The sequence below is a fragment of the Bufo gargarizans genome, chromosome 4 (assembly GCF_014858855.1).
Source record: "Bufo gargarizans isolate SCDJY-AF-19 chromosome 4, ASM1485885v1, whole genome shotgun sequence".
Classification (NCBI taxonomy): domain Eukaryota; kingdom Metazoa; phylum Chordata; class Amphibia; order Anura; family Bufonidae; genus Bufo; species Bufo gargarizans.
Window position 1 is genome coordinate 526580224 of NC_058083.1, and position 23351 is coordinate 526603574.

The 23351-nt window shown below is 42.5% G+C and overlaps 1 protein-coding gene across 1 annotated transcript in view; it reads left to right on the forward strand.

The window, feature by feature from the left end:
* The window catches only part of LOC122935549 (ALK tyrosine kinase receptor-like), a 326171-nt gene extending 306721 nt beyond the window's left edge, over positions 1 to 19450 (forward strand). Inside the window, exons 22-27 of the mRNA XM_044291319.1 lie at positions 1114 to 1211; positions 2959 to 3051; positions 6288 to 6389; positions 6542 to 6676; positions 8139 to 8229; positions 18576 to 19450. Coding sequence (XP_044147254.1) covers positions 1114 to 1211; positions 2959 to 3051; positions 6288 to 6389; positions 6542 to 6676; positions 8139 to 8229; positions 18576 to 19268 — 1212 coding nt within the window. The 3' untranslated portion in view covers positions 19269 to 19450. The remainder of the gene's footprint in view (positions 1 to 1113; positions 1212 to 2958; positions 3052 to 6287; positions 6390 to 6541; positions 6677 to 8138; positions 8230 to 18575) is intronic.
* Positions 19451 to 23351: the final 3901 nt, after the last annotated feature.

The following is a 23351-nucleotide window of genomic DNA, read 5'->3' on the forward strand; positions in this document are numbered from 1 at the left end:
TGTACATAGGAGCAGTATTATAGTAGTTATATTCTTGTACATAGGAGCAGTATTATAGTAGTTATATTCTTGTACATAGGAGCAGTATTATAGTAGTTATATTCTTGTACATAGGAGCAGTATTATAGTAGTTATATTCTTGTACATAGGAGGCAGTATTATAGTAGTTATATTCTTGTACATAGGAGCAGTATTATAGTAGTTATATTCCTGTACATAGGGGCAGTATTATAGTAGTTATATTCTTGTACATAGGAGCAGTATTATAGTAGTTATATTCTTGTACATAGGAGGCAGTATTATAGTAGTTATATTCTTGTACATAGGAGCAGTATTATAGTAGTTATATTCTTGTACATAGGAGGCAGTATTATAGTAGTTATACTCTTGTACATAGGAGCAGTATTATAGTAGTTATATTCTTGTACATAGGAGCAGTATTATAGTAGTTATATTCTTGTACATAGGAGCAGTATTATAGTAGTTATATTCTTGTACATAGGAGGCAGTATTATAGTAGTTATATTCCTGTACACAGGAGCAGTATTATAGTAGTTATATTCTTGTATATAGGAGCAGTATTATAGTAGTTATATTCCTGTACACAGGAGCAGTATTATAGTAGTTATATTCTTGTACATAGGAGGCAGTATTATAGTAGTTATATTCCTGTACACAGGAGCAGTATTATAGTAGTTATATTCCTGTACACAGGAGCAGTATTATAGCAGTTATATTCTTGTACATAGGAGCAGTATTATAGTAGTTATATTCCTGTACACAGGAGCAGTATTATAGTAGTTATATTCTTATACATATGGGGCTTCTCACTGAATTTTATTAGTGAATCCAGGTAATGAAATGTATGGAGTTTAATGAAGGGAATGGTAGTGAATGTACATTAGTCTGTGGTTACTCCCTGCTGTTTGCTTTTTATGTAGTACCTTGAAAATTGTGCAGACACTGATCTCAGGGAGACAGAATTGTATTTCTTATAATGATTCCTTATATACAATTGTATTTGTTTCTTCCGGTTGGTATACAAACAAAATTTTGTTTCATTTTAGTTTTGTCCCTGGCTTGAGCAACATTCTCTTCCTTTTCTTTGTACAGAACCAGCCCTCGTCCCTTACCATGCTGGACCTACTCAACGTGGCTCGTGATATAGCCAATGGTTGCCAGTATCTGGAGGAGAACCACTTTATCCACAGGTACCTGCAGAAAGCTATAGCTGTGTCTATTCTCTATTCACATCTAGAGCTGCATTCAGTACTCTGGTGGTTTCCTCTCATACTGCATGCTATGTCAGTGTCTGGGGGAGTGGGTGCTCTATTACCTTGTACTGGAGATCCGTCCGTTACCACTGCTCCGTCCATATCCTTCTCCTTTGCCCATTTCTAATGATCAGCACAGGAAGAACGTACATACTATAGATTCATCTGTACCTTCTTTGAAGCTGATGGTGAATGTCAGAATAGTACAGCAGGGGACAGATTAAAATAGAAGAAACCAGTTGTTGACCCTGGTACTCCAATACTTGGAAGCTTTGACCTTCTAATGCCCACCTAGGCACAAAAAAAACGGATCCGTCACCATTGACTTACATTTTGTTTCATGACGGATCCGTCTTGATCAGTATCCCACGACGCAGCGCTTGTGTGGGCGTCATGGGAACGCAACGAGACGGAATGCATTCTGGTGAACTCAGTTCAGTTTTGACACCATTGACAATAAACTGAAGCGTTTTCCTCCACGTTTGAGATCCTATGATGGATCTCAATACCGTAAAATAGAAACGCTGGTGTGAAAGTAGCCTTATTCGGCACTATATTTAACTATTATTGGGGCAATACCATGGCAGTGTGGGTTTTCCTTTCCCAAAGAGATGTATTCCCCAAGCACTTACTCGGGGGTGCCCAGGTTGTGCTTTGCCATGAGGCCAGAACTATGGGTACTACAATGAGTTTGGCACTGTAGGGACTACAATCAGTTTGGCACTGTAGGGACTACAATCAGTTTGGCACTGTAGGGACTACAATCAGTTTGGCACTGTCTATCTGGTTGGTACTATGAGGAATAAATAGGTACTACTCTCAGTACTGTCTATCTTGTCACTATGCCGTGTGCTCAGGTGTGAGAAATGGGGCACCATTTCACTTTCCATCCCAGGTATCGGAATGTCTAAAATGTTCTCTTATGGCAGGGATCAGCAACCTTCAGCACTGCACCTGTTCTCAAACTACGAATCCCAGAATCCTCCTTACACACCCATGGGAGTTACAAGAACAGCCGAGTAAGTGTGCATACTGGGAGTTGTAGTTTCACAGCAGCTGGAGTGCTGAAGGTTGCTGATCCCTGGTCTAGGAGGTTAGTGTGTGTGTATATACAGTGTATATATATATATATATGTTCTCCTTGTAAGGGCTCGTTCACACGACCGTTGGTGTCCCGTTCCCGTATTGCAGACCGCATTTGCGGATCCGCAATACACGGGCACCGTTTGGTTGTCATTCCGCCTCACGGAATGCGGACCCATTCATTTCAATAGGACCGAAAATCCGGAGATGCGGAACGGAAGCACGGAACGGAACACTATGGAGTGCTTTCTGGGGTTCCGTTCCGTGCTTCCGCACCGCAAAAAGATAGAACACGCTCTATCTTTTTGCGGAACAGAGGGATCGCGGACCCATTCAAGTGAATGGGTCCACGATCCCCACGCGGCTGCCCCACGGAAGGTGCCCGTGCATTGCGGACCGCAATTTGCGGTCCACAGCACGGGCACCTTCGTGTGAATGAGCCCTAAGAGTAATGCAAGGCCCTGATACGAGTCCAGACTTTGGAGGGACTTGGCATAAAACTCTCATCATCCGAGACGAGCAGCCCGTCTTAAGTTGCCTGTCACACCTCATTATTGATGGAGACTGACCTTTATTAAAACAATTGATTATGTCTTTCCAGAGACATCGCCGCGAGGAACTGTCTGCTCACCTGTCAAGGACCTGGCAGAGTTGCAAAAATTGGGGATTTTGGGATGGCTCGTGATATATACAGGTAATATACTGCACGCGATTAATAAAGAAGTGACAAATGGACCTCCTGCGTTACCCTCTCATCTGTAGCTAGGACTGCAAACAGGTCATCTGTGCTCCTCTCTGCAGTTTGCACACTGCCTGTGACATGCTGCGCGCTGCTGCGCAGAACGCGGCCTACGGCCTCTCCTGTGCCTTACGCTTGCTTCTGTGTTTCTCCAGCATCAGATAACTGTCCACCTGTTAATGTGGATTGACTTCCCCTTTTTTAACGCTTCATATATTCTTTTCCCAAAGCGTAAAATTTCTGCACTGCTATAAAGGCTAGAAACGATTAAAGTACCTACCTCTAAATCTCTGCCTACACAAACCCTTGTGAATATTGACAAGCCTGCTGCTAGCCCTAGAGCAGGGATCTGCAACCTCCGGCACTCCAGATGTTCTGAAACTACAACTCCCAGAATGCTCCATTCACTTCTATTGGAGTGGTGAGAACAGCTGAGCATGTTTGCATGCTGGGAGTTGTAGTTTCACAGCAGCTGGAGAGCCGAAGGTTGCTGATCCCTGCCCTAGAGGGTGAGCTGTATTCATCTCTATCATTGACTTGACACCTATGGATCGCCCTCTAGTGGTAAAGGAAGCTCCGAATAATTTCTGGTTATTGTGCCCAGTAGGTTTCCTTTAAAGCTCATCCATATGGGCAGCTTTAATGTTAAACCCATGGACGTAGCAGCTGCGATGGGGCCCAACACCTAACAGTGTCCATAGTAGTGAAGTATATATAATCTATAATTCCTGTACTGGTTGCACTGTGCGCATTACACTTACATGTGACATCATTATGTTTTTTTGACTGTATGATGACATTTTTATATTATTTGTGTGCTTTATGCCCGTCTGTGACATCACTGCGCATATCATTCCTGCGCTGTATCATCAGTATTATTTATTAATTATACGGATTTTTATAGCGGTACTATATTCGCGCACTTTACCGACATTAGCGTCCCTAATAAGGGCTCACAATGTAAGGTCCCTATCAGGATGTCTTTGGAGTGTGGGATGAAACCGGAGTATCCGGAGGAAACCCACGCAAACACGGGGAGAACATAAAACTCCATGGAGGTGTTAGGATTCGAACCTAGAACCCCAGCACCAGTACTGACCACTGAGCCACTGTGTTGCGCACATCAGTAGAATATCTCTGGATTGTGACATCACTGTGTGCATTTTGCTAATACTGTGACATCACTCTGATCTTTATCCCTGTACTGTGACATCACTCTGATCTTTATCCCTATACTGTGACATCAGTGTGTAACTTATTCCTGTAGGGTGACATCATACCTGTATCGTGACATCACTGTGTACACTTTGCCAATACTGTGACATCACTCTGATCTTTATCCCTATACTGTGACATCAGTGTGTAACTTATTCCTGTAGGGTGACATCATACCTGTATGTTATACTAGTATTGTGACATCACCATTTGTATAATTCCTGATCCGCATCATCATTGAGCACAATATCTCTGTATCATGACATCACTGTGAACATTTTGCCAATTCCGTGACATCACTGAGAGCTTTATCCCTATACTGTGACATCAGCGTGCAACTTATTCCTGTAGGGTGACATCATACCTGTATCGTGACATCACTGTGTACATTTTGCCAATACTGTGACATCACTGTGATCTTTATCCCTATACTGTGACATCAGCGTGCAACTTATTCCTGTAGGGTGACATCATACCTGTATCGTGACATCACTGTGTACATTTTGCCAATACTGTGACATCACTGTGATCTTTATCCCTATACTGTGACATCAGCGTGTAACTTATTCCTGTAGGGTGACATCATACCTGTATCGTGACATCCCTGTGTACATTTTGCCAATACCGTGACATCACTTTGAGCTTTATCCCTATACTGTGACATCACTTTGAGCTTTATCCCTATACTGTGACATCACTGTGAGCTTTATCCCTATACTGTGACATCACTGTGAGCTGTATCCCTATACTGTGACATCACTTTGAGCTTTATCCCTATACTGTGACATCACTGTGAGCTTTATCCCTATACTGTGACATCACTGTGAGCTTTATCCCTATACTGTGACATTAGCGTGTAACTTATTCCTGTAGGGCGACATCATACCTGTATTGTAACATTACTGTGGGCATTTTGCCAATACAGTGACATCACTGTGAGCTTTATCTCTGCGCTGTGATATCAATGTGTAACGTATTCCTGTATGGTGACATCATTCTACATTATGACATCACTGTGTGGATTATCCCTGGTCTACGTACGGTAGACCAATCATGAGCTTTTCTGAACTTGCCGATGGAAGGGGCCGTGGTAATGTGGGGGCCCGTGCCAGGTTTTGTAATGGGGCCCCATGGTTAAACTTCAAGTGGAAAGAAAATCCAGCAACAGATAAATACTACAACAAAGGGGGGGGGGGGGGGGGCGATAAAATATTAACTTTCCTGCAAATTGAGAAAGCTGAAATGAGAGCGCGGACGCTGGGAAACAGCGGCTCAAAGCAGAAGACACAGAACTAATATTTCATGCAGAGCGCTGTCTGACCGGAAAGCCAATTACAACCCTGAAAGGTTGCGACGGATGTTGTGTAGATTATAAAGTCGCTGACCGCTGCCTATAATTATATATAAGAACTGAAGATCGTTGTTTGCCTTAAAAATAATTTCTTCCTAATGGGAGCTGCAGAAGAAACATTATGTTGATATATTTTTTTATATATATCATTATAAATAGTGAAGACCAAAATACCATCTCCCATTATAAATACAGGGCCAACAAATGGAATATCAATTTAAGGGACTGCGCCACATTTGTCATACATTGTATCACCTCGAAGAACAAGTCTTTTTGATTCAAATTTGACATCTCCTATTTCAACGTGATTCTTCTATTCAAAGTTATTGCATCTGGCGTTTGATAGTTCTTTTATTTACCTGCAGTACCCTTTGCCACCACTGCCATCGGCAACCTTTTCTTTCATAGACAACAATACAAGAGCGCCCCCCTAATCGTGCAATAACTTTGGGATACTTTATCCCCCGGTGACGGGAGACATATCATTTTAATCAGTAGGATGAGATCTCTAACATAGTTTTAAGGAAAGACATTTTACATCCCTTCATACATTTTAACCATGTGTTGGCAGGGGAAAATATTTAAAGCCATTTTATTAACCATTGGTTGACCGTGTGCTCCTCAGGGCCAGTTATTACAGAAAAGGAGGGTGCGCTATGCTGCCGGTAAAGTGGATGCCACCTGAGGCTTTCATGGAGGGGATTTTTACATCTAAGACAGACACGTGGTAAGTCATTGCTGGTGAAATAAATAAAAAAAACTATAGAAAAGTTTATAAAAAACAAATCTTCTAGGGAATCCAAGACTGTCACCCAGCTTTCCTAGAGTCCTGCCCCCTGCTGTACACCACTGATTGCCACTGCGGTTTTCTCTTTTCAGGTCCTTTGGGGTCCTCCTCTGGGAGATCTTCTCTTTGGGCTACATGCCGTACCCCAGTAAAAGTAATCAGGAAGTGCTGGAGTTTGTCACCAGCGGAGGGAGGATGGATCCCCCCAAAAACTGCCCCGGACCCGTGTATGTAGATAACTATGAGATAATAATTTGCACTAAATTACCTTGTACTGAACTTCATTTCCATCATCTTATGCTCTAGTCACATCCAAAGTTGCAATCTTTTACCATGGGGCTCAGGGCTGTCGTTACATGTACCCAAAATGGTGCATTAAAAACTATAACTTGTCCCGCAAAAAATAAGACCTCTTACAAGTACATTGATGAAAAAAACTAAAAAGTTATAGCTCTTAAAATGCAATTTAAAAATAAATAAAAAATGTGCGTGGTCACCAAGGGACTAACTGTATAGTATGGATATACTGCAGTTTGTTTACTAGCAGAGTTCTGAAGACAGCTTTCAGTGTGACTACAGTAAATGAATTGGAAATGCAGATCTAGATGTGACTAGAGAATAATACTTCTTGCAGCTCACACCAAGGAGATGTTTACCTGCAGGCAAACACTGGAAAATCTGACCTCATGGAAACCTCCAGTCTTTTCCATTGTCATGACTCCAGTCACATCCAAAGCTGCGTAAAGAATTCGGTTGGTTACCAGAGTCCAGGGGTGGCTTACATGACAGTAACACATTTTAGATACATTTAACACACACAAGTAATTGTGTGACTCAAAGCTCCACCACAGCACTGTCACGGTCATGCCGCGATCGGCAGCCATGTTTTATGGACCTAGAACTGCTTTTTATGATTTCTCTTTTATATGCTTAAACCAGCTTTTTTCTACCAGTTTTGAAACTGTTCATTATTTCTACGAGACAAGCAGCAAGCAAAATTTGAAATCAGCTTGGGATGTGACTGGAGAATAAGAAATATATGATACAAATTGATACAGTGTTGCATTGGGCCTTGGAATCTCTATTTGTGTATTACATGTAGCTCAGCGCTTGGACAATGCAGCATTCATGTCGGTGGCGTGGCGTGTCATTTAGCGTAACTGACAGATTCTAAGTGGCATCTGGAAGATTTTTTTTGAATGCAGCTCTGGATGTGACTGGAGTATAAGACAAAACAGAACCAAAATTGGACATATAATTTCATTCTTTTTTGATAGCAAGGTCAGGGTCGATGATTTTAGGGATACTTAAAGGGGTTCTCCGGGAATTAAGAAAATAAAAATACTTAAATATTACTTTATGATAAATATATTCCCAGATACCTTTCATAAGTTCTAATGGCTCGGCTTTGTCTGGGGAGCAATCATTAGGGCAAATAAAATGGCTGCCATCCTATTAGTACACACAGAACCTGTCCTAATCACACAAGTTACTTCACAACACTGAGCTAAAGAGCTGCCTCATCCTGAATGCAGATAAAAGCCGTTATAACTAATGAAAGGTATTTGGGAATATATTTATAATAAAGTAATATTTAAGTATTTTCATTTTCTTAATTCCGAGAGAACCCCTTTAAGGAGCAGTGTGATTAGTTATGTAACATATTATAGGATGTTTTTTGCACTGTAGGTACCGAATAATGACACAATGTTGGCAACACCAACCCGAGGACCGGCCGCACTTTTCCATGATATTGGAGAGAATTGACTACTGCACACAGGTAGGTACCCACAGCCAAATTCTACTGATTGTTCCAGAATATTGAGGATTGAAGTCAATGGAAAGCGGTTGTTCCATTTTGATCACGGATTTCCCATGATGGATCCTAATTGTGTGAACATACCCTTAGAATCCCCATTAATACGGACCCCAGACAAAATATGCAGATCACTTACCTCTCATCCTTCCTGCACTCCTCTCCATTCCTGGACAACATCGGAGCCTGGGAATAAGGAGAGGTGAGTAGAACTAGTCTGGGGTTTGGACCTACTCACTTCTGGCCGGTCTGAAATGGTTAATAACAAGAAACACTAGCGCGCATGAACAGTGCACAGAGAGAAGATGTAAAACTGGGCTCTTATGTGGCAGAGGAACCATAGGGTCCCCAGGAATCAGGGCCCGGAGGTAACTGCCCCCTCTACACGTTCTAGAACGCCTCCGTGCATGCCCCTTTAAGACATATCCTCATCTGCAGCGATAGGAGCTGCCCATAGGTTTAGGTTACTGGTGATAGATGAAGAGGATAATACTAGATAAACCTCGTCTGAGACTGAAATTCAGAGGAGCTGCATCTCCTGGATTCACAGCAAGATCCTCTCATCTACAGATCCTCAAAACCCAGTGAGAATGAGGTCAACCAAGAGAATTTGGTTGGATAAATTATTTTAGCTTTTTTAAAATCAAAGAGATTTTCGTTGTGGCTTGTTATGTTATATAGAAGCTCAGTCATTGTCCATGTACAGGTGTGAGCATTACTGAGCACAGATAAAGAACGAGCCTACATATAGAATGGAGTCACTGAGTACATACATTACATTACTTATCCTGTACTATACTCCAGAGCTGCACTCACTATTCTGCTGGTGGAGTCACTGTGTACATACATTACATTACTTATCCTGTACTGATCCTGAGTTACATCCTGTATTATACTCCAGAGCTGCACTCACTATTCTGCTGGTGCAGTCACTGTGTACATACATTACATTACTTATCCTGTACTGATCCTGAGTCACATCCTGTATTATACTCCAGAGCTGCACTCACTATTCTGCTGGTGCAGTCACTATGTACATACATTACATTACTTATCCTGTACTGATCCTGAGTTACATCCTGTATTATACTCCAGAGCTGCACTCACTATTCTGCTGGTGCAGTCACTGTGAACATACATTACATTACTTATCCTGTACTGATCCTGAGTTACATCCTGTATTATACTCCAGAGCTGCACTCACTATTCTGCTGGTGCAGTCACTGTGTACATACATTACATTACTTATCCTGTACTGATCCTGAGTTACATCCTGTATTATACTCCAGAGCTGCACTCACTATTCTGCTGGTGGAGTCACTGTGTACATACATTACTTATCCTGTACTGATCCTGAGTTACATCCTGTATTATACTCCAGAGCTGCACTCACTATTCTGCTGGTGCAGTCACTGTGTACATACATTACATTACTTATCCAGTACTGATCCTGAGTTACATCCTGTATTATACTCCAGAGCTGCACTCACTATTCTGCTGGTGCAGTCACTGTGTACATACATTACTTATCCTGTACTGATCCTGAGTTACATCCTGTATTATACTCCAGAGCTGCACTCACTATTCTGCTGGTGCAGTCACTGTGTACATACATTACATTACTTATCCTGTACTGATCCTGAGTTACATCCTGTATTATACCCCAGAGCTGCACTCACTATTCTGCTGGTGCAGTCACTGTGTACATACATTACATTACTTATCCTGTACTGATCCTGAGTTACATCCTGTATTATACTCCAGAGCTGCACTCACTATTCTGCTGGTGCAGTCACCGTGTACATACATTACATTACTTATCCTGTACTGATCCTGAGTTACATCCTGTATTATACTCCAGAGCTGCACTCACTATTTTGCTGGTGCAGTCACTGTGTACATACATTACTTATCCTGTACTGATCCTGAGTTACCTCCTGTATTATACTCCGGAGCTGTACTCACTATTCTGCTGGTGCAGTCACTGTGTACATACATTACAGTGCAGCTCTGGAGGATAATACAGGATGGGATTCAGGATTAATACTAGTGAAGTAATGTAATGTACACAGTGACTGCACCAGCAGAATGGTGAGTGCAGCTCTGGAGTATAATACAGGATGTAACTCTGGATCAGTACAGGATAAGTAATGTATGTACTCAGTGACTTCACCAGCAGAATAGTGAGTGCAGCTCTGGAGGATAATACAGGATGGGATTCAGGATTAATACTAGTGAAGTAATGTCACATAGACTTTTGTTTGTTGATTCTTTGTGTAAATTGATGAATGACTATTGGACAGTCCTTTGACGAGGTGACTCTGGATGCTCGGTATTTTCAGTCTTTCCATCATATTGATTAAGCTGTGGGATTTACAAGAAGCCCCTCTTTTCAGCCTGGTCTCCCTGGTGCTGGGCTCCTCTGATTCCTCCTGCTCCACACGCTGCAGTCGTGCCCATGTCGCATTATTGGATACTTTATATTTGGCAAAACTCTCAAAAGAAAAAAAAACTCCATCCCCGGGCGCAGCGCCAGCCGACTCGTGTCATGAAATAGACGATTATAAATCAATTAATGGCGGCTTTTCATTAACCTCTGCCTGCATAATGCGTTGTTTAATTAACCGCTGTACTGGGGTCTGACAACGCCACGAGATGAAAAGAAAGGGACGGAGAAGATGAGCAAGAGATAGGAGAAAGTATCAAGAGCCTGACGCAGCAGTCTGCATCCAGAACAAAAGTCCAGGGCAGCAGCAGCCAACAAGCAATGGCCGTACACAGGATATGTGACAGACAGGAGTCATTGCAACAAAGCATCAGCTGTGAGGTTTATGGCTCACTAATTTTACATGCCTGAAATGGATGACATATTTCCCAGGTTATACAGAAATCTCCAGCAGCGAAGCACAGATACTTGCTCTGTGGGATACAGTGCCATGCAGGGTGGTACCTGGAACACAATAGACTACCTTGTATGGTGGCAGTGGCATCATCAGTGTTGACAATGAACCTCCTCCCTTTGGTTCATAGCAATGACATCATCGATCTTGACAATGATGATATCATTGCTACCAACCAAAGGGAGGAGTTCTGCGGTGAAGATTGATGAGGTTCTTGCTACCAAAGGGAGGAGGTTCATTGTGAGATTGATGATGTCATTGTTACCAACCAAAGGGAGGAGGTTCAATGATATCATCAGTCTTGACAAAAGACCTGCTGCCTCTGATTAGTAGCAATGACATCATCAGTCTTGACAATAGACCTCCTCCCTCTGGTTGGTTGCAATGACATCATCTTTTCAGATTCAGTTTGTTTGCCATAGTTCTGTATCTAACTATTACGCCTAAGTCAAAGTGACTTGCTGGTGTTCTCTTGACACCCTCAACCAGGGGCACATGTCCCACCAGCCCAACTAGGAATGCACTTGTGGACTGAAAAATGAAGACACTTGGACTGGTTTCCCATCTGCCAATATAACTGTAACAGAGTAGAGGTGGAACCTGGGATGGAGGAGTTTCGGCACAACCAGAGCTGAGATTCCCCTACACTATAAACTGCATAGAAGCTGCACACATTTGCAATAGAGCCGGATTAGGGGTATGCACTCTGACGCCAAATTATGCAATGGCTAGGTCAGATGTAGGTGATAGTTCATAGTTTTGTTTGTGACGCCAATTGCAGCGTGCGCAGGGTACAATCACAGGGCCCTTTAACCACTTCAGCCCTGCTAGCTGAAACACCCTTAATGACCAGGCCACTTTTTACACTTCTGCACTACACTACTTTCAACGTTTATTGCTCGGTCATGCAACTTACCACCCAAATGAATTTTACCTCCTTTTCTTCTCACTAATAGAGCTTTCATTTGGTGGTATTTCATTGCTGCTGACATTTTTACTTTTTTTGTTATTAATCGAAATTTAACGTTTTTTTTGCAAAAAAATGAGATTTTTCACTTTCAGTTGTAAAATTTTGCAAAAAAAACGACATCCATATATAAATTTTTCACTAAATTTATTGTTCTACATGTCTTTGATTAAAAAAAAATGTTTGGGTCAAAAAAAAATGGTTTGGGTAAAAGTTATAGCGTTTACAAACTATGGTACAAAAATGTGAATTTCCGCTTTTTGAAGCAGCTCTGATTTTCTGAGCACCTGTCATGTTTCCTGAGGTTCTACAATGCCCAGACAGTACAAACACCCCACAAATGACCCCATTTCGGAAAGTAGACACCCTAAGGTATTCCCTGATGGGCATAGTGAGTTCATAGAACTTTTTATTTTTTGTCACAAGTTAGCGGAAAATGATGATTTTTTTCTTTTTTTTCTTACAAAGTCTCATATTCCACTAACTTGTGACAAAAAATAAAAACTTCCATGAACTCACTATGCCCATCACAAAATACCTTGGGGTGTCTTCTTTCCAAAATGGGGTCACTTGTGGGGTAGTTATACTGCCCTGGCATTCTAGGGGCCCAGATGCGTGAGAAGAAGTTTGAAATCAAAATCTGTAAAAAATGACCGGTGAAATCCGAAAGGTGCACTTTGGAATGTGTGCCCCTTTGCCCACCTAGGCTGCAAAAAAGTGTCACACATTTGGTATCGCCGTACTCAGGAGAAGTTGGGGAATGTGTTTTGGGGTGTCATTTTACATATACCCATGCTGGGTGAGAGAAATATCTTGGCAAAAGACAACTTTTCCCATTTTTTTATACAAAGTTGGCATTTGACCAAGATATTTATCTCACCCAGCATGGGTATATGTAAAATGACACCCCAAAACACATTTCCCAACTTCTCCTGAGTACGGCGATACCAGATGTGTGACACTTTTCTGCAGCCTAGATGCGCAAAGCGGCCCAAATTCCTTTTAGGAGGGCATTTTTAGACATTTGGATCCCAGACTTCTTCTCACGCTTTCGGGCCCCTAAAATGCCAGGGCAGTATAAATACCCCACATGTGACCCCATTTTGGAAAGAAGACACCCCAAGGTATTCCGTGAGGGGCATGGCGAGTTCCTAGAATTTTTTATTTTTTGTCACAAGTTAGCGGAAAATGATGATTTTTTTCTTTTTTTTCTTACAAAGTCTCATATTCCACTAACTTGTGACAAAAAATTAAAACTTCCATGAACTCACTATGCCCATCACAAAATACCTTGGGGTGTCTTCTTTCCAAAATGGGGTCACTTGTGGGGTAGTTATACTGCCCTGGCAATTTTGGGGCCCTAATGTGTGCAAAGTAGTTTGAAATCAAAATCTGTAAAAAATGGCCTGCGAAATCCGAAAGGTGCACTTTGGAATATGTGCCCCTTTGCCCACCTAGGCTGCAGAAAAGTGTCACACATCTGGTATCGCCGTACTCAGGAGAAGTTGAGCAATGTGTTTTGGGGTGTCATTTTACATATACCCATGCTGGGTGAGATAAATATCTTGGTCAAATGCCAACTTTGTATAAAAAAATGGGAAAAGTTGTCTTTTGCCAAGATATTTCTCTCACCCAGCATGGGTATATGTAAAATGACACCCCAAAACACATTCCCCAACTTCTCCTGAGTACGGCGATACCAGATGTGTGACACTTTTTTGCAGCCTAGGTGGGCAAAGGGACCCACATTCCAAAGTGCACCTTTCGGATTTCACAGGTCATTTTTTACACATTTTGATTTCAAACTACTTTGCACACATCTGGGCCCCTAGAATGCCAGGGCAGTATAACTACCCCACAAGTGACCCCATTTTGGAAAGAAGACACCCCAAGGTATTCCATGAGGGGCATGGCGAGTTCCTAGAATTTTTTATTTTTTGTCACAAGTTAGTGGACTATGAGACTTTGTTAGAAAAAAAAAAAAAAAATCATAATTTTCCGCTAACTTGTGACAAAACAAAAAAAATTTAGGAACTCGCCATGCCCCTCACGGAATACCTTGGGGTGTCTTCTTTCCAAAATGGGGTCACTTGTGGGGTAGTTATACTGCCCTGGCATTCTAGGGGCCCAGATGTGTGCAAAGTAGTTTGAAATCAAAATGTGTAAAAAATGACCTGTGAAATCCTAAAGGTGCTCTTTGGAATGTGTGCCCCTTTGCCCACCTAGGCGGCAAAAAAGTGTCACACATGTGGTATCGCCGTACCCAGGAGAAGTTGGGGAATGTATTTTGGGGTGTCATTTTACATACACCCATGCTGGGTGAGAGAAATATCTTGGCAAAAGACAACTTTTCCCATTTTTTTATACAAAGTTGGCATTTGACCAAGATATTTATCTCACCCAGCATGGGTATATGTAAAATGACACCCCAAAACACATTTCCCAACTTCTCCTGAGTACGGCGATACCAGATGTGTGACACTTTTCTGCAGCCTAGATGCGCAAAGCGGCCCAAATTCCTTTTAGGAGGGCATTTTTAGACATTTGGATCCCAGACTTCTTCTCACGCTTTCGGGCCCCTAAAATGCCAGGGCAGTATAAATACCCCACATGTGACCCCATTTTGGAAAGAAGACACCCCAAGGTATTCCGTGAGGGGCATGGCGAGTTCCTAGAATTTTTTTTATTTTGGCACAAGTTAGCGGAAATTTTTTTTTTTTGTATTTTCTCACAAAGTCTCCCTTTCCGCTAACTTGGGACAAAAATTTCAATCTTTCATGGACTCAATATGCCCCTCACGGAATACCTTGGGGTGTCTTCTTTCCGAAATGGGGTCACATGTGGGGTATTTATACTGCCCTGACATTTTAGGGGCCCTAAAGCGTGAGAAGAAGTCTGGAATATAAATGTCAAAAAAAATTTACGCATTTGGATTCCGTGAGGGGTATGGTGAGTTCATGTGAGATTTTATTTTTTGACACAAGTTAGTGGAATATGAGACTTTGTAAGAAAAAACAAAACAAAACAAAAAAATAATAATTTCCGCTAACTTGGGCCAAAAAAAATGGAGCCTTACAGGGGGGTGATCAATGACAGGGAAGTGATCAGGAAGTCTATATGCGTGATCACCCCCTTGTCATTGATCACCCCCCTGTAAGGCTCCATTCAGACGTCCGTATGTGTTTTGGCTTCTCCTGCGGTCTCTGGACGGTACTCACAGTTATTGACTCAGGGTATGCTTCTTCCTGTAACTGGAGGTGGCTGCATGCTTTCTTCCAGCTGAGGCTGCAAGGCTCAGGCTGGGGATTATGATCAATTGTCTCAGCCGAGACAAGATCCTGACTTTGGATCCCTATATCTGGGAGCTCCTACACGCACAGCCTTCCCCTAGCCGGGGTGGCTGGCACACTAACTCTAACTTCCTTCTCTCCCCATGAGGCAGGATGTGGGATAATCCACTCTGCTCACAGAGGGGGGAGCTAAACTGGAATGTACTATTCCATTTTAGAACACTAAACTGGCTAAGTCCTTGCTGAACACATTGCTGCCACCTGCTGGTGAACATGAAGAATGACAGCAATATACAATTAACAAGGTTTTCAATGCACATTTGTGAGGATGTTATGTAAAATCACATTAGATGACAAAGTAAATGCTCTTAACAGGTTATAGGGGGGTAAAAGAGTTTCCGTAACACAACTCTGGGGTGTTACACATTCGCCTATGGCAGGGATACTCAACCTGCGGCCCTCCAGCTGTTGCAAAACTACTATTCCCAGCATGCCCTAATAGCTGTAGGCTGTTTAGGCATAATGGGAGTTGTAGTTTTGCAACAGCTCAGATTGAGCATCCCTGGCCTATGGTATTAACACCCTTGCTGATATCCAAGAAGCATAAAGAAAAGCTAAAACACTAAAATGTAGCTGTGGACACCATAGTAAAACGAAATGTCTAGAGGGCAATGAAGGTCACAGTGTAAACGTGTTCATTGGTGGTACAGCACAGGTCAACAGGTTCATGGTAAAAATGAGATTAAATTTTGGAACCATTGGGCCACTGGTTGCCTTGAGGTTATTCTGCTACACACTGCATTGAAGCTTCTAGTTTCAGCAGGTCATCCTTCTTGATTTAAAGCTATAGATTTTTGTATCTACTGTATCTCATTACTTCTGCAGTTGCTACTTTTTCATTTCTTTCTATAATACATTTTTTTCAGCCCGCAGTTACCACTAGAGGGAGCTCAAAGTATGCAGTAGGCTCCTAAGCGCCCTCTAGTGGTGGCTGCAGGCAGACAGAAGTTTCTCATTTAACTCTATGGCAGTGTGAACAAGATTTGGCGCTCTGAACTCTTTAAAAAACTGCTTTAAAAATTGAATGGTGGTCTGATACATTAAGTCGGCGCCAGCTCCTCTGCAAATATATGCCCAAAAAAAAAAAAAGTCTGGAATTGCTTTTTAATTTCAGCTGATATCTCATTGCTGGGAACCTCCATGCAGTGATTATGACACCAATTGTTTTCCTATTCTGAGCAGTAAGTCACCGGCCAGTCTGTGATATAAAGAAATGTCCACCTTAAAATTGAATGTGCTTATCAGAAAATGAAATGGCAGTGTAAAGGCGGACTCTAATTATCCGGCTGGAAACCATGTGTCAGATGCAATAATGTGATGATTTGCAATGTATGGAAGGTTCTGATGAATGAGCCAGAGCCGGTGTGACCATCAGTCCCCAGGGGGAATAAGGTTTTATTAATAGTGGTGGAACTAAACCGCAGCTCACACTGTACTGCAGTCTGCATGGCCTATTGTACTGCAACTCAGATTGTGCCCTAGACTGCAGCTCCTATTATACCGCAAATCACACTGTATCACAGTCTGCAGCTTCTATTATACCGCAGCTTACATAGTATTGCAGTTGACACTGTATAGCAGTCTGTAGTCCATACCGTACCGCAGTCTGTAGTCCATACCGTACCGCAGTCTGTAGTCCATACAGTACCGCAGTCTGTAGTCCATACCGTACCGCAGTCTGTAGTCCATACCGTACCGCAGTCTGTAGTCCATACCGTACCGCAGTCTGTAGTCCATACAGTACCGCAGTCTGTAGTCCATACAGTACCGCAGTCTGTAGTCCATACCGTACCGCAGTCTGTAGTCCATACCGTACCGCAGTCTGTAGTCCATACCGTACCGCAGTCTGTAGTCCATACCGTACCGCAGTCTGTAGTCCATACCGTACCGCAGTCTGTAGTCCATACCGTACCGCAGTCTGTAGTCCATACCGTACCGCAGTCTGTAGTCCATACCGTACCGCAGTCTGTAGTCCATACCGTACCGCAGTCTGTAGTCCATACCGTACCGCAGTCTGTAGTCCATACCGTACCGCAGTCTGTAGTCCATACCGTACCGCAGTCTGTAGTCCATACCGTACCGCAGTCTGTAGTCCATACCGTACCGCAGTCTGTAGTCCATACCGTACCGCAGTCTGTAGTCCATACCGTACCGCAGTCTGTAGTCCATACCGTACCGCAGTCTGTAGTCCATACCGTACCGCAGTCTGCAGCTCATAATCGGCAATGAGAAAAGTTCTGACATATTTGTTTCTAGACCAAATACATACAAGTTCCATTTATCTTCTATGCTTGGCACCAGTAGGACCAGACTAATAATTAAGTTTTGAACTTGATGAATGGATGTGAAGCCACCACGCATGGAACTTCTGAAGTCCCAGAATATAGGCAATGTGATTAGTACTTGATTTATTAACACTTAAGGTGGCCATACACATTATATAGAAGTTGGCTGATGGCTGAACAGCAGTTGCACAAACATCTGGTGAACAACTGTTTGACAGACACTGCCGTGCGCCTTTTAGTCTATATCAGCCATTATCGATCTTCGAATGGACGAAATATCTTTCAAAAAACATGCTATTGTGGTCTACGAACCATCTTTCTTTGAACTTAAGATCTTTCATTCAACTATTGGACAAAAATATTGAATACAGTTCTTTTCAGACATTAATCATATGTCGTTGGTTGCCTAAATTGATCATTTATTGTTAAATTTCACCCAACCAACAATAGTGTTGGTTGAAATTGTCTTTTTTGATTGACTTTAGCTCACCAGCAGCTCAAGAGAAATTTTTTTAAGAACAAAAAATATGTTGCCCCTTACCATCTCTAAGAGGTGGAGGTTGGGCCATACAGAGATACATTACTTGCCACCAAGTCTGTGTCCACCTTTGACAAACACGCGCTTCTTCGATTACTCACGTGTTTCTGCCCATTCTATTTCGCGTAGAAGAAAATTTCAAGGATCCACTTTCCTTCTGTCCCTACTTTCCACTATCTTCTCCCTGAGAGAACACTGTTTACGTCTGTAGATAATGAAATAAAATGTAGGACTGTAATGTAATTCATGTTCTTGTTTGTTGACTTGCAGGATCCAGATGTCATTAATACATCGCTGCCTGTAGAATATGGGCCACTCGTTGAAGAGGAGGAAAAGGTGCCTACTCGCCCAGAAGATCCTGATGTGATCCCACCCCTCTTAGTGACACCAGAGAAGACAGGAAGGGAAGAAAGACATGGACTACAGTCTCCACCTCCTGTGCCAACAGTTCGAAAGGTGCCCAATAAAATCCACGCTGAACCACAGTGTCGCCCAGATCCCAGGCAGGTTCCAGAAGGAGGACACGAGAACCAGGTATTTGCTCAAGCCAATCAACCTGCAGAGCTACACAGCAGTAGAGGATCTAGAAACAAACCTACCAATCTTTGGAATCCTACCTATGGTTCATGGTTCACTGGAAAAACGGTAGACACAAACATTTCCCCTCCAGATAAGCCAGTTCCAGAGAGAGAGAATATAGTTAATGAGGGAAGTTGTCCGGCTGCCCCCAGGATTACTGCCGGTAGACTCCCAGGCTCCTCCGTTCTTCTAGAACCATCCACACTGACTTCTAACGTTCAGGAAGTGCCTCTGTTTCGCCTGCGTCACTTTCCATGTGGCAAAGTGAATTATGGATATCAACAGCAGGGCCTACCTGTAGAAACACCAGTGCCCCCGTGTCCCACTAAACACAAAGACTTTATCCCTAGGAGCAAGAGTAATCCAGGTCAGGAGAACGTCTAATGCCACCTCCTACTGGCGAGAACTTGGGTTATGAACAAACTTATCAGAAGAAACACCAATATGAGTTTTCTAATATGTGCCAAACATCTCATTGTCATTCCATGATACGACAAAATGCCACCACTGATCACCAAAGTCATGATTACCTTGCAGATGTCAATTCATTAAGATGAGGACCACTCTCGCCGTCGAGACCAGATGCTATTACCACACAAACAGTATGGAATACAAAACCTATAGCACTGAGCACAACCATAATCTATCATGATCGTTCCTCCATCCAAAGTCTACTGATCACTCCAGAAGGAAGTCTTCTCTGGACTAGAGTAATCCGTTTACCCCCATCCGCTGAACCCCAGTGGTTACATTACCAAATAATGACTTTGAGGTCCCATTGTGAAAATGTAATATAATATTTATTCCCACCATTGGCCTCAAGGTTTGAAATGGGATAGGTGAGAATACCCAAAAAGCGGTGTAAAGTTCAATAATTTTGGAATTGGTCATAACATGTTGGATGGAAGGGTTCCGGAATCAAAAACTTTGATGAAGGTCTCATTGTGTAGGACATCTGGATTTAAATAAAGGAAAGGGTTTAAAAGTTTATCTGAACCTTAACCTGGAATATGACAAAAAGCCAAAGATTGGTTGTTCTGGGTTTTATAGCCCCTTTTTCATGTTTAAAACATGCCTGCCAAATTTTGTTATGTGCGATGATGTGTTAAGTAACAGCAAACCTGTAACTGTAGGCCACAAAAATAGACAGCAGCCACCAAACCTCATCAATATCTGGTGTCCAATGTATTAACTGTATTCTTGCTTTAGCATTTCTCACTTCTTCTCCAGGTTCTCTCTTGGCCGGGATGGAGAGTTGCCATGTCCTAGCTGCCATGCAAAAGCCATACTGCTACCTCAAGCTCTTATCAACTCACCTCCGATCTGATATTTTGCAGGACACCAGTCAAAGAAATGATGGAAATGGTTCCTACTGTTGAAAATATCATACCTGTTTTTTGTAGTGTTATTTCCGACAAACGATACAAAAAGTTTCATCAAGACTAATGGAACATATTTTTCTCAGTTAGAACCAAAAGTTATAGTCTACCCACTATAAAATTATAGAGGCCATTTGGCCTTTCAGTAACTTCTATCATTATGTCCATGGTCTCCCTGTCATCTTACCAGCATGTCTTAAGTTGCTTCATTTTCATTCATGTCAACCACGAAATTCCTATCAATGGATGTTATTTAAAGGAAGATTCCATTGACAGATTAACACCGAAGACAGCAGGTATAGATGGTCACGGGACAACCATACTCTGCCCGGGATTGGTTATTTGGAAATGATGTATTATGAGACACAAAAAAAAAAAAAGACACGATCAGCTATATATCTTCCGGGACCATTTGTTATTGGTCATCTACAAGAGGGTCATCATGTTTTTTTTTAGTTCCTTAAAGTTGTCACAATGTTTCCTACAGCAGTAAAAGAAAGGCAGAATTTTTCAGATGTAGGCCGGACGTGGCCTAATTTCACAGCTTGACCAATGGACCAAGAATTGGGCCACATAGATCAAAAATAATAAGTGCAATTAGGAGCGAAACAAGTAAAGTGCGCCTCCATCTTGTCAGTAAAGGGAAGGATGGTGTTGAACGCTCAGGGGAATTTGATGACAAGTAGATGTCTTACAGCCATGGGTGATAGTGAGGTCTTCATGTCATCAGGGGCCTAGTGTCAAGGGGAAAGCTTAGAAGCATCAGAACGTTTCCTGGTCTCTATTGGATGTCAGGAGCTGCAAAAGAAAAAAAAAACATTCTCTTCTCAACTTTTTGAATGATTCATTGACCCTCCTAAAACACCAGACTCTGCTCACATTACCTTTTTTGAGTCTGGAAGCAACTTGGCTCATAGGGGAAGGCTAAGACTACATGGTGACACTGGTCATAGTCAGGATCGCAGAGAAACTGTGATCCTATAGAAAAGAAAGGGATCACAGGGCGAGCCACAAAAAATAATTTATATGGGATCACCTCTACTTTGCGATCCTGGCCTAGCCTAAATGTATCCCAAAGTATCCAAGGAGGGTTCTTTGAATAGGTAGTTTTTACTTTGTTTTTTTACATTTAAAAGGAAATTCTAAAAGGTCACAATTTAGAATTTTTTTAAAATTATTTATAACATAAAAAAAAAAGACTTATTTACACCTTGGTAATTAATGGTTTTCCCCTCAGAAGGCATTGATCTACTCTACAGTTATGTGATTGACGACTACCTACCTTTGGAGCTTTCTACAATCTTTCCAACAACTTGCCCCTCAGGCTACCAGTATATTTAGCTTCTTGTTGGCACAGGGTTCCTTTACAGTGCAGGGCCTCTCATACCAGGTACATTATGGGCGTATTAGGCAGTGTGAACCGGGCCATGGAAGATTCCAGCATAAGGTAAAGTTTACAATAAACAAGCTCTTCTCAAAGATCTCGCTTGCTTTCCATGTCCCAGCGGTGCGCAGGAGTAAGGCGATGATTTCGCTGAATCATATTTTGCCTCCGGTGACACCTTTGAGTGGGTTATTAACATTTCTCGCCTCGGGCTGCGCTTTCTGCTCTTCAATCCCTTAAGCATCCTCGGGGACGCCTCACTTTCTAGGTGATGAGTCTGAAGAAAGAGTTAGTGGTGAAGCAACAAAAGCTGCAAAAATAAAGTTCACCTAAGTCAAGTTAAACAAAAAACTCCAGCAGAAAGCACAAAGTGCCCTCACAATCCTCCCCCACCAGCCTATTGAAGAGCAACCCATGACTGAAGCCCAGCCGCCATCTTTTTACTACTGCCAGTCGGACACCATGAGAGTTACGCCAGCCATGTCCACCAAGGAGCAGGATTGAGATTCTTAGTCAATTTTTTTTAGCTAAAAAATATTCCTAGAAGAGTCTGAAAGATTACGAGGGGGATATTCAGAGATGTCCTTGAACACACCACAAGTTTTATGCACGGAGGGAGGTCTGCAGGGATAATATTGGGAAATATGACTAAACATGAAGGGGGTCCAAAATATAATATTCAAAGGGGGTCTAGAAAGACAATGGAAACCATGAGCAAGTATGGAGCGGGATCTAGAGACACTGGAAACTATAATTAAGCATAAAGGAAGGTCTGGAGAGGCCATACTGGGAAATGTGAGAAAACATAGAGGAGGATCTACAGAGATAGCATTGGAAACCAAGAGAATCATGGAGGGTGGTCTACAAAGATAACATGGGAAATCAACATGGAGGAAGATCTAGAAAGATAACACTGGAAACCATAAGAGAGCATGGAGGGAGGGTACCAGATAACACTGGAAACCATAAGAGAGCATGGAGGGAGGGTACCAGATAACACTGGAAACCATAAGAGAGCATGGAGGGAGGGTACCAGATAACACTGGAAACCATAAGAGAGCATGGAGGGAGGGTACCAGATAACACTGGAAACCATAAGAGAGCATGGAGGGAGGGTACCAGATAACACTGGAAACCATAAGAGTGCATGGAGGGAGGGTACCAGATAACACTGGAAACCATAAGCAAAAATGGAGGAAGGTTGACAGACAACACGTGCAAGCGATCGTCGGGAGGGAAGCGTCTCCTCCTGGCAGTCGCCAGATAGCTAGCAGAGGAGTACACTGCTATTACATGCAGCGATCGCTATGCCATCACTCGTCCCCATGCAGGACAGATTACACAGCACGATCTGCCGCCGGCAAATCCGGATCTTTCAGCATGCAATCGGAGGCAGTATTAGCCTGTGAGATAATCGCTAACGAACGTTACTAGGAAAATATGCCTGTCTAATATACACTTAAAGGGAACTTGTCACCGGGATTTTGTGTATAGAGCTGAGGACATGGGTTGCTAGATGGCCGCTAGCACATCCGCAAAACCCAGCCCCCATAGCTCCGTGTGCTTTTATTGTGTAAAAAAAAACGATTTGATACATATGCAAATTAACCTGAGAGGAGTCCTGTATGTGAGATGAGTCAGGGACAGGACTCATCTCAGGTTAATTTGCATATGTATCAAATCGTTTTTTTTACACAATAAAAG